This window comes from Spea bombifrons, chromosome 4, assembly GCF_027358695.1.
Source record: "Spea bombifrons isolate aSpeBom1 chromosome 4, aSpeBom1.2.pri, whole genome shotgun sequence".
In the NCBI taxonomy this organism is placed as follows: domain Eukaryota; kingdom Metazoa; phylum Chordata; class Amphibia; order Anura; family Pelobatidae; genus Spea; species Spea bombifrons.
The window spans coordinates 70,097,396-70,110,225 of NC_071090.1; the positions used below are offsets into that span (position 1 = coordinate 70,097,396).

Genomic DNA, 12,830 nt, shown 5'->3' on the forward strand with positions numbered 1-12,830 from the left:
GTAAATACGAAAAAAGAACTAGACCGATCTATGGACTATCAAGAAGCCAGTTTGATTTCTTTATTTGTACACACATACCAGAACAACTAAATATACTAGCACAGTGCTAGAAGATTCCAGAGTTGAAACTGGAACTCATATCTGCCATTAGAGAGACATCTCTGTTATTTATTTATACACTGCAATTTAGTGACCAAATGTCATAAATTAAATAGACCGATGTTTACTTAATACTTTGTGTTTATACAATACATGTGTATTATAACAATGTTACATGGCTTAAAATATACCCCCTTACTTACCCTTTTCGTGTCCTTATCTCTTTTTCACATCTCCGCTTCTTCTCTTGCCTTTTCTTGTTCCGTCTACTTTGTTTGTCTGCTTATGCCCGGTATGAGCTCCGTTAACCAGGCCTGCCATAGCGCTTCCACAAAAGAGAGGAGCATCAGCAAACACCCTCTCCCCTGAATGGAGAGATCTGAATATTGAAGCCCTTTTGACGTTTGTCCGAACCGAAAGGGCAGGAAAATACATTTGTTGTCCGAAAATGAATAGACCAAAAATGAAACGAAAAATGTAACCAAATCTTTTTTTGGTCCATTTGCCCAACTATTTATATAATGGAGTAAGGCATTTGGAAGACAGACCAACACAATTCATTTTTTAATTGTATCAGTGATTTTTAGGGCTGTAAAAATCCCTTCTACTCACACAACCAAACATTCTGAACTTCTTTAAAAAAGGCATGTTAGCAAAGAAGAAAAGGTGTGGTTGGGGCCCAAAGATGAACTGTCCCACCTAAACAGGGACCCTTGGGAAGTATGGTGTAACCAAATGAAGCATTAGAAACATCATTCCTAATACAGTTAATGTCCAAACACCGCCCTGCTCAAAATAATTCTTTGATTGTGTAAAATCGTTTTTGTCAGGAATGTTACGTGTCACGTGACAGTGATTGTTGCTTCAGAAACGAATGAAACGTCATAAAAAAAGTTTTTAGGTTTTTGCATGTGATTAAACAGGCAGAGGAAAGAATAAAAAAAAGCCAGATCTGCTATAATTTAATTGAGCTTATTGTTTTGTACAAATGGAATAACACCTTTAAATCTTCTGAGCCTATACATAAATAAACCTAAAGGTAAAACACAGCGATTTAGTAACTGCTTCATTTTGTGCACATGGATGGCAGATCCCGCTATCCATAATTAAATGAAATACACACTGTTTGGCTTCAGAGAGGCTTTGAAATCTCCAGTGTTATTTCACATAACCTTTTTAGGTTGTATCACATGGCTCGGCGTGGCTGCTGTTTAACTGCAGCCTGTAGGATTTTTTTTTCTGTGGAAGCCCAGAGGAGATCCCCACTCTCCTGATCATATTAGCAAGCATTCTCGGACAGTTTGCGTGGGATGGTGGCCTTAATTAACTATTTACATGTCTAGTGCAGAGTGCTCTACACAGTGACACACGCAACACACACTTGCCCCTACATTTGTGGTGAGTCAGAGGTCTGGATGACCCATCTGGGCTTAGCCATGAATTATTATTGGCCTTTCTGTAAGCAGATGTGTCATGACACAGAACATGCTGGAAGCCATTCATGTGTACGAGAACCATCAAGAAATGAAAAAAATAGAGATGACACCACTATTCTATTGACAAACTGCAGGTGTGGGTTTTTAAGGAGTGATGTGATTTTTAGAAAAATGAAACCACTGCAGTTTTCAGGGAGGAAAATAAATGGTAAGGACAGTAATTACAAAAGGATTTGTGTTAGTTTGAAAGTAATCTATTATGTGTTATTAAAACATACAATAAAATTACATTCGTTAATGCCCAGTGTACACACCCTGCAATACACATTTTTAAATCATGTTAAAAGTAAATGTATATGATACTGATTTCTAGCTCTGCCTGTGCCTCAGGACCAAAAGTGATACATTCAGAATTTATAAAGTGATCACAGGTTTAAGGAATTCAGTTTTGGCCCACATTTACAGTATCCCCCCATTTACTTTGTCTTCTCATGGCCTATGGTGCATAGAAAGGGTTAATGGAGTGAAGGTGGGGGCTTGGGAGGTGATTGATTGGGGGTGCTGATGGTAATGGCCCCCTTTGCATTACATCTGTTGCTTTTGTTAACTTGTGTTGTAAGATCCCCTTCCTCCTGACCCCTCTCCCCTTCCCCTCACAGACAGACCTCTCTGACATGGGATATCTAAAAATACAGATATGTTACAAGCTGTTAGAACATGGTCAACCTAAACCAATCCCAGCCCCTGCTATCCTTAGCACCCAATCCAACCTCCCCTCAGTATCTCACTGGGGATTAGGAAAATACTCATCTTAGTTGTATATGGTCATGGCTTAGGCATTCCTGGGAGTCCATGCCTCTGACGTTGGGGGGAGGGAGAGGGAGACCAGACCAAAGAGGAGGGGGCATAAGTTTTCTTTAAAACCAACTCCAACCTGGACTCCACATTTTCATACAAGTTGCTACAGCTTTCTGATCTCCGCTGTCTCTCTCTCTCTCCACTGCTTTCTTTTTTCTCTGCCTCCTTGCTGGGACAATTACAGATCCTGAGTTCAAGCATTTCAGCTTCATCTTTTGATTCTTCTTCTATATTTTTCTCTAACCAAAGACTTGACCTGCTGCACTTTGATTTTGTGCTTATGTTATCTTCCTAAAAAGAGAAAGGAAACAGAAGACAGGAAGAAGAAGAAAGGTGAAAGAGGATTACAGAGTGATAACCCAATTCTCCCTCCCTGCTCTCTCCCAGCACAAAGGGGGGTGTGGAAGCTCCTGGAGGGGTTAACCAGACCCTGCCAAGAAATATCTCACTGTTTCCAAAGAGGAGGCAAATAATAAGGGAACTAATTTAATTGTTGAGGTCAGTTTCAACAGCTTCAGTTCGATTTCACAGTGTGAGGTTTGGATCCAGCCATCCCTGCATACTCTCTACTTTACAATCCCCACCCTATTTTTTCTATTGTTGATCTCCGTATAAAAAGCAGAAAGCTTCAAATCCAAAGCCATCATGAGTAGCAACGATTATTACGACCAACACCAAGGCGAAGAAGCAGAAGAGATGCCTGCCACAGAGAAGGATTTGGCAGAAGATGCCCCATGGAAGAAAATCCAGCAGAACACCTTCACCAGGTGGTGCAATGAACATCTCAAGTGTATGAACAAGCGCATTGGAGACCTGCAGAAAGACCTGACTGATGGCTTGAAGCTTATAGCCTTACTCGAGGTGCTGAGCCAGAAGAAGATGTACAGAAAGTACCACTCCAGACCCAACTTCAGGCAAATGAAACTGGAGAATGTATCGGTGGCTTTGGAGTTCCTGGATCGGGAGCACATCAAGCTTGTATCTATAGGTAGGTCCATGTGGATGTTAAAGGGACCTCATGTCCTTACAACATTGTGAGATATCTATCTATCTATCTATCTATCTATCTATCTATCTATCTATCTATCTATCCATCTATCTATCCATTCATCCATTATCTATCTATCTATCTATCTATCTATCTATCTATCTATCTATCTATCTATCTATCTATCTATCTATCCTTCTGTCCCTTCAACCTAGGAGATGTATAAAGTGCTTGTGAATTCATTGTATTAAGAATATTGCTTCATCCATCATCTAAGGGTGGCTTGTAACTAGTTTAGATGTGTGTCTGTAGTTATTAATAAGCATTGATAATACAACAATAATAATAATAATAAAAATAATAATAATCATCTATACTCAAGGGACATGTCTCCACAGGAAAGTGATAAAATGATGACTGTCGTATAGAACATTTCTGACCATCTAGTCTGCCTGTTTTTACTTATTATAAAGACCTTAATAAGTGCCTGGTCTTGTCTTAGATTCAAGATACCTTTTTTGCCTATTCCATGCATGTTTATATTTCCTCACCACATTAGCATCTACCACTTCTGATGGAAGGCTTTTCCATTTATCTACCACCTGCTCAGTAAAGTACACTTTTTTACTGAAACTAATTAACCCCCCCACACTGTATTTAACTGTTTGCTGTCATCATGGGGGGACATCATGTTGCAGAGTGAGCTCTATTGTTACTAGGGAGTTAAAAGGATTAGCTGTCAAGATTTTTAAAAACACAATGTATCTTCGGTGAATTAAAAGATTAATTTTATATCTATAGGTGATGTCATTTTAAGGCAAATTATAGATGAAGTCATTGTTGCAGTCTGATAAATAGTATAATTTCAGTCAATCACTCATCCTCTCCCTGAATGTATGCATTTTGCTTCTCATAGAATGTTTAGGATTATAGCCATAAGTTTCAGAAAAAGCCCTGGGCAAGTCATTTGCCAGTTGATAATGAGAATATACGTTCAGTAAAATTTCAATTAATGTGGAGCAGTCATTATGGTAAACCGGTGAAATGTCCCTCTTTTCTTGCCCACATTTAGCAGATTTTCCCAAAATGAGCTATAGATAATATTACTTATTACTTATGTAAATTATTACATTTTGCATCGCCGTGGTCATGTAGGTTTATCTCATTCTTTCTGTTTAACCGTTTAATCACAGAAGGAATGTAACATGCCCATTATGTATCAAATTCCCCCAAATATTATATGCAAAAGGAAGGCCTATTTCTGTGACTGAATTGAGTACAATGTACCGTATAAGCTCAAAGATTGACATGAATGGAATAAGCAGAAGGTCATCCTTAACATGTCTTTGCTTCATTCAGCATTAAAACATATGTATATTTATTTTTATTGAAAGTTATCACTTTGGAAAATAATATTATTAATGGTAACTTAATAATAATTGAGCTAATAAGATACATCTTACTGTGGTGGCGTTTAGGGGGGATGGTTTGAACTGCTTTCTGCAGGTCACTGGGCAGTAATTGAAGCACATTGTGTCATTAAAATACATGTATGTACTTTATAGATGCATGTTATAAAACAATAGGAACCGATTTCAGTGTTGGTTAGAAACTAGTGGACTCCCTCATAGACACCCGCACCTTGTAAAGCGGCTCAGGCCTGTGTCGTTGGATGCTACAGTGGTTTAGAAGACAAAGGAATCTACCACCACACACTAGTTGTTCTGTCCATTTGTCCTCTACACTCTTTACAATTGCAGCAAGAGGGAAGAGAATCTTGATGTAGGAATGTCACTTACTCTTCGTAAAGTATTTATAGACCCTCTTATGTATCTGAGGGGTGACAGCTGTGTTCAGGCCAAGGACACAGATTTAGAAAGATTGTAAATAAATGTTTAGAGCGAACAATCTGAAATTCTCCAGATATTGATTTATATTTATAATCAGCTTCCTCAGCCAGAATCTAATATAAGAAAATTAAAGGTAACATGAGAACAGCAATGTTGTTCATCATAATACACAGGAGAAGCTTGGAAAAAAAGGTCTTCTGGAGTAAAGGTTGAATTTCTGTACACTGTGTGCCATCTCCAAGTTCTCTGTGAAGCTCTAATGTGTTGATGCATATACTATTCTTAGCTGTAGATTAAGACTTGTGCATACACAGATGGATTTAACTTTTAAAAAGATATGAAGTCACATCTTATATATATATATATACAGTATATATAAGATGTACAGTACTGTAAGTTTTTGGCAGGTGTGAAAAAAATCTATACAGTAAGTTTATTTCTATAACAAAATGCAAAGTGAGTGAATAGAAGAAAAATCTAAATCAAATCAATATTTGCCTTCAAAACAGTATCAATTCTTCTAGGTACACTTGCACAAAGTCAGGGATATTGTAGGCATGAGTGCTAATGGTCCTAGGTTGAAACTCAATCATGAAACATGACTGAAACAGAAACAGCTGTGTAGGAGGAATAAAAATGGAGGAACAGCTGAACTCACTAACAAGATGCGTCAAGGTAGTTAAGGTAGGTACAAGACACAAGGTAGTTATACTCCATCAGCAAAGTCTCTTCCAGGCAGAAATCTCAAGGCAGGAAGGGTTTTACAGGTGTTCTGTCCAAGCTTTTTTGAAGAAGCACAAAGAAACAGGCAATGTTGTGGGCCATAGACACAGTGGTCGGCTTAGGAAACTTAGTCCAGCAGAAAAAAGACACATCATGCTAACTTCCCTTTGCAGTTGGAAGATGTTCAGCAATGCCATCAACTCTCTATTGGCAGAAAACAGTGGGACCCTGGTACTCCCAACTACTGTCTGGAGAACTCTGGGTAGAAGTGGTCTTCATGGAACACTTGTGGCCAAAAAGCCATTCCTCCAACTTGGAAATAAGGCCAAGCAACTCCACTACTGGTGAAAACACAGGAGCTGGGGTGCAGAAAATGGCAGAAAGTGCTCTGGACTAAGGAGTCAAGATTTGAGATATTTGGCTGTAGCAGAAGGCAGCTTGTTTGCCGAAGGGATGGGCAGTGGTACAAGAATGAGTTTTTGCAGGCAACAGCTGCATTTCTGCAAATGGAGTTGGGGATTTGGCTATAATTTATGGTCTCCTTAATGAGACGTAGAGGCAGATGCTTATTCGTCATACAGTACCATCAGGGAAGTCATCTAACTGGCCCCAAATTTATTATGCAGCATAAAAACTGCCCCAAACATACAGACAAGGTCATTAAGAATGATCTTCAACGTAAAGAACAATAAGAAGTCCTGAAAGTGATGGTATGGCCCCCACAGAAAACTGATCTGAACATTATTGAGTCTGTCTGGGACCACACGAAGAGATAAAAGCGACAGAAAAACTGTGGCAAGTGTTTGGAACAACCTTCTATTCACTCAATTTTGCATTTGTTAAATGATAAAAATAAACTATTAATATGCCTTTTTGAAAGCATTCTTTCTTTACATCATTTTTTCTCACCTAAAACTTTCGCACAGTATTGATAATCTATTGTTATAGCAATCCAGAGTATTTTTTGTACTCACACAGGATGTGATGTATTACAGACTACACTATGATAAGGCTGCTAATGAGTATTTGAATGTTTACCTCCTGCTAGTAATAATAATCATCTAATCTTTAAGAGATAAGATTACAAGTGCATATGAGGTTTAAAGATACCAGATAAGTGAATAGTCAGAGTCACTGTTGCTCTAATTACTCCTGAGACATTTGACAAAACGTTTTTTATTGCGTTATTCTACCAGCAGCAGGAGAGAACCTTTCAGCAGATGGGCTGTTTGTTGTTTATTCAGTAACTGAAGTTAAGTTCCATCCAGTTGTCACTTTTCAGACCTGAAGTATTTAGCCTAACCCACACATGACACCGTACTTAGCTTTTTCCCAGAGTAAATGGTCTTTTAACGATGGTGTACGAATAATCAAAAATAGAAAAAAATTTGGATCTTGAAATTATATGAAATTAACCATACTCTGAATATAATTTCGGTGTTTCCTGAATGCAGATTTGGGCTACAGAAATGGTCTCAAGCCCTGCTCCATAGATTTATATTTCTACCTCTTAGATCTTATATTTACTCATATGTCTTGCATTCAAGAAATAAAATACATTTCTTCAGATCCACCATGCTTTAAAATTGTATAATATACTCCATAAATGAATTCTACTGAATATTAGTATAAAACCATTCGCTTTGTGACCAAGCACTAAATATGGTGCAGTCACCATAGAAACGTAATGCTTATGTCGATAAAAATAGTGCTCAGAATCCAGCAGCAATGGTTGAAAAGTAGATGGGATCTATAACGAAAAAGTCCTGCTTCATTGAAAAAAACAAATAGCACGCTGAGTCTTACACAATAACCCACTGTGATTTCATTTTGTATGTCCAGAGTTCCTATGTTAGAAGATTAGGATATGTTTTAAATATTTAGCCAGCACTTTAACATCTCATTTGATCTGGTTGCCTGTGTCTTGAATAGATATGACAGGTGTGTGTGACACAGTGCAGAACATACAGTGATATGGCACGACAGCTTGGGTAATAAGGAATGGAAAGGAAAGGTTGGGGGATGGAATGGAAAAGGAAGTTTGGGGTTATATAAAATATATAGAGTAAAACTAACCAATGATTATCACATGGAAAAACAGCAGGAAACATTTCTACTTATACAGATGGAAATATATACTGGAACTCACTACGCATTATTAAAAAAACGTTATATTTATGCTGAAAAATGCAACGCTTTATAATCAAAGCTGAACAAAAATACACTATGCTATTGTATGTGGCCTCTTTATCAAACAGGATGATTTTAGATATTCTGTTATATTTGGCAATAGTCTTTGCCACTAAATATAATAAGGTAATAATATACTTTTATTTATAAAACATATATTTTTTGCATTCCCTCAATGTAAATTAAACCAATAGATCCCATCTAGCGAGGAGAAGCTTAGTATTTTCATCCAAAAGCCTAGTCCAAGATAGTTAGACCAGGTTTAAAAGATATTCAGAATGTCTGAGGAAGAGGAATCTTGTTTATTGATGTACTCTAACATATGCAGGACATAATGTTTATTTTAACATCTCCATGCTTGACAGATAATCAGATGGAGAGTAGAGAAATGTTGCCTTAAATGAGCTTTTCCTACCTAGAAAAACATACAAGATAATGAAGTGCTAATATACTAGTACTGATAGCTGATCTTTCAATACTGCCTAATAATGCCTGAAATGAGAAGTCCAAATTGACATGCACATTGTGAGATCAATCAAAGCTGCCAAGTCATTACCGGGGCTGAGCCCAGCTTCACACTCGAGAAGTGGAGTCCGCCATCAATACAAACACTCTGGCAGATACATGCATACTCCCATTCATACTCAACAACACCCAATTTAGTATCTTGCGGCTGACACCTGTCTCGCGGGGCATGTGTGAAATACTAGAAATATAGATTTCATACAGACACACCAGGGTAAGGTTGTCCAGCTAGCTGTAGGATGATTTATTTAAACTGTTTAGTTAGACTGAGGGTGCGGGCCCACAAGTAAAAAATAATTAAATACATATAAGTAACAAAAATAATACAATTCTGTCTACAATGCATGCAAAATGTTTCATGTCCAGATTCCACTACCAAAACGTTTTAATGACACGGTGTAGCACGTTAGTCTAAGATAATTCATGGCTTCCACTTGAGTACTTAGTGTTATCTACCTACAGTGATGTGACAGCAGAATTAATAGAATTTTGGAGCCCAGCAGAAAATGTTAGCATCCATTCACTTTTTAAGAAAGGGTTCATCCTCTGAAATGAATAGAAGGTCATAAAAGTTATGTGCTATCAGTGCTATCGGTATCATTTTAGCCACAACTAAAGGGGATTTCTCCAGGTCGTACATAATACTCCATACTATATTACAATCTGTCTTCTTTTCTGGTATAACGTCAGCTGAAGTATTCTAAGGGCCCATTAGTGGCATGCATGTATTTCTTAAATATCTGTACATACTGTATATGCCTGTACATATGCAGAATGTTTATATATATGCAGGATTTAGACACATTCCAGTGGAACTTTGATGACAGCTGGCCAGTCCTTGCATACGTAAACACCGGCAGAGGGTCTAAATAAGAAAAAAATAAACATGATATTTGAGAAACATAGGTCAATATTTATTAAATGTGGAAAATTACTATAAACATCTGTCCAATTTGCAACGTATGTGCCTGTGGTACTTGCAAATTAAAGGCAACATATCGCCTTGGAATGCAGAACTAATATAGTTTATGTTTTTTAGGAAAACTATACAGCATTGCGGTACTAATGACTTACATGCACTGTTCCAGATGGTATCCAAATATGTTGTGCATATGGCCAACAAATTATGCTTGTTGTAAATAAGGGTAAATTATGTTTTAAAAAGAAAAAAAGAAATTTTGTTCATTCAGATTAACCAGCAAACGATATTAAAATGTTGAAACCAAAAGACTTTAATAGAACTGATGTTGAGATCATAAATGTCTAAAACTCAACATAATTTAAATGATCAAATATATAATACTGTTAAATATGCCAAATTACTGAATTCTTCTCCTTAAATGTTTAACATTGGTGTAAACGCTGAAAATATAAGTAAGTTGATGGGATCATGGTAACAGTGAGTGTTTGCATTAGTGACCAGTTTACTGGTTTTGAGAGAACATTACATGGTACAGCTGCATGAATGAATCTGGTGTTACATTGTTGTCTTGTAAACCATGTTGGATATACAAATAAACACTGCTAGAATGTATTCATTTTGAGTATAATAAAAAAAGAAATCCCTTTTTTGGTAACAGCAGCCTCTGCTATCTGAGAGCTCAGCTCAGGATCTTGATTGTTTTGTCCTTGTACCACCATGTTGTCCGCATGTCTTCAATTTGATCCATGGCACCTACCCTAATCTCTTTCTTCGGGGCTGTAACCTCTTGCCACGTGATTGTAGTCCTCTGTCTATTGCCTTTATTACTAAAAGACAATATAAACTGTGTATTGGTCTTGCAGGATACCTACAAAATGTATGTGAAACTTGTGTTTTGTTTTGCATATGAGTTCCAGTTGAAGGCACATACATAGTGATCATGTGAAAATAAGTTTCTAATGATCTATATATGATTTCCCTTCCATTTGTATAAAAGTATTAAACTTTGTTTAAAAATACACTGAATATGCTTCTAAAGTGGCAGAAAGCATATAAACTGTTCTCTAACTAATTTACAGGAGCAGTCAGTACCTAAGCATTTTACAACCCTTATGTTCTTTTACTGTGTACATTACTGAGTCTCCTGACTGGATAATTTATTCTCCCAAAGGATCTTTAAAATGTGCTGATCAGTTAAATGTTTTAAAGTATGGAAATACTGTTTATGGTTTAGGTAATGAAGTAGCTTTTAATGGTAGGGTTTTATTAACAGCATATGTGACATGGCCAATGTGAAAGACATTTGGAAAGGGTGTAGTTGAGGGACAGCTTTGTGACAACAGAGAATGTTCTGATATTAGGTTAGATTTACTAACAGGTGACATTTCAGAATGTGAAAATGTTCTGTGGAGACATATCAAACAAACAGGCCTCCACAATTTGTACTTTTCAAGCCATATTTAAAGTTCTTGAATATCATGGTATCTTTAGTCATTTATTTTTTCTTGGCCATCAACGAGATGAGTAGTTCTTCATTCCCATACTACAAGTGTAGGGTTGCTGGTCAGTTTCCGGCACTACAGAAAAGTCTTTATGAGATTATGATTGGCATGGTTCCTTTCTTCCGTCTTGGAATCCTAGAACACAGCTGTTACAGGTCCCTTGAATAAAGTGTCTCTCAGTGACACAGCAAATAGCACAGAACTTTCGAGAAGGTCATGCTGTGAAAGACTGTGAACAGTGAGAGGAACAGGAAAGAAAATGACAGCCCACGGTGTAATATAATATTTAATTATATATCCTAGGGCATTATCATAAAGAGTAGTATAGGGCAACATGTTAAATGTGGAACCACCACCAGGTGAATGTCCCTGCCGACTTCCTGAATCACAGGGGACACCAGACTGTGACATATTCATCTTAGGCAGATAAGTCCCAAGTGGTGGCAGACCCTGGACTGCTATAGTAGGGACAGATCGCCCAATATAGAATGAAATTCTCTATTTCCACCTTTCACCCCTCATGTACTTTTGTTTTCTAGTTATAGTTGTGTCATGGTGTGTCATGGTGTTCCACAGCCCTAAAAGTCACAATAATATTTGGATAGGTCAGCAAGGTAAAGCAGAAAATGTATTTGTAAATTAAATTGTGTAAATTTAAAACATAATGTCATGTAAAATAGAAAAAAAGGGATGGAGAATATTTTTGCATTGAGAGACATTTGGTCTAGGACTAGCCCTGCCTCAGATAGTACCAGATAGGGATTTATTTGGCTTTATAGTTTGGCCCAGTGTCACTTGATGTACTAGAGAAAACAGCCATCACCACCAGTGAAGGTTTTTAGAGACCATTCTGTACCTTTCAACTGAGTAATGAGATATCTGGTCAACCCCATAAGAAAGAGTCCAAATACAGACAATTTAATGCTTTTTTTTTGTATCCCCCCATTCGTAATTATATTTCAAGGAAACTGATTTTTCTGTCAAAGAACACGGGAGCTGCATTTGCTATGTCCCTCTTGTGAATCCCAGACAAGGGAGATAAATAAAATGTCTGTGTCTATAATTAGCAGTTCGTAACAGAGTCAGATGACAACTGTCACCACATTAGTGTATTACTTTCCTTCATAAAATTCCTTCACCCACCGTTTTGCATACATTACTTTCAACAGAACAAATGTTCCTCCTGTATGACATGACAGTGTCATACATGTTGGGGTATAATGAAGTTTTGATGAGGGTATAGCAAGTAAACCTTTTAAGGAGACATTCAGGTTCCTACTGATCACTCCAACTTTTAACCAAATTTGCTGTGAAACAAAGTGACGTTTGATGTATTATGGCGCAGCCGCCATGCACAGGTAACACATTAGGGGAGAACCACCAAACATCGTCTAGTGTTGGTTTAAAGTTGGTTGCAGTGCTATATTACAATAGTAACTGCTTAAGATAATAATATATAACAAGGCAAAGAGGACGGGAAAGATCCATGGCTGTCTGCACAGCTCCTGTATATTGTTACTCACACTTTGTTCATTGATAAGTAGGAAAGCAGGTAGGAAGGTTGTTGAGCAGTCTTTAATTGACCCAGATAAGTATGACTCTTTTTGATCTATATGTTGTGGGCAACAATGCCATTAACTCACTGCATACTGGAAGGACATTAACAGCATTGTGTGGCAAAAAGTCTGCAACTCAAGAGGCAGGTGGTGTGGGGCTCGCTGGCTCAGCGACAGGTGT

General features: G+C 37.5%; 1 protein-coding gene across 4 annotated transcripts in view; it reads left to right on the forward strand.

Moving 5' to 3' along the window:
• Positions 1-2,472: 2,472 nt before the first annotated feature.
• The window catches only part of FLNC (filamin C), a 41,913-nt gene continuing 31,555 nt past the window's right edge, over positions 2,473-12,830 (forward strand). For 3 of the 4 annotated variants that reach the window (XM_053465498.1, XM_053465499.1, XM_053465501.1), the window contains exon 1: positions 2,473-3,381. In XM_053465498.1, the coding sequence (XP_053321473.1) occupies positions 3,039-3,381 (343 nt within the window). In that variant the 5' untranslated portion in view covers positions 2,473-3,038. The remainder of the gene's footprint in view (positions 3,382-12,830) is intronic. The other variant, XM_053465502.1, reaches the window with a different exon arrangement.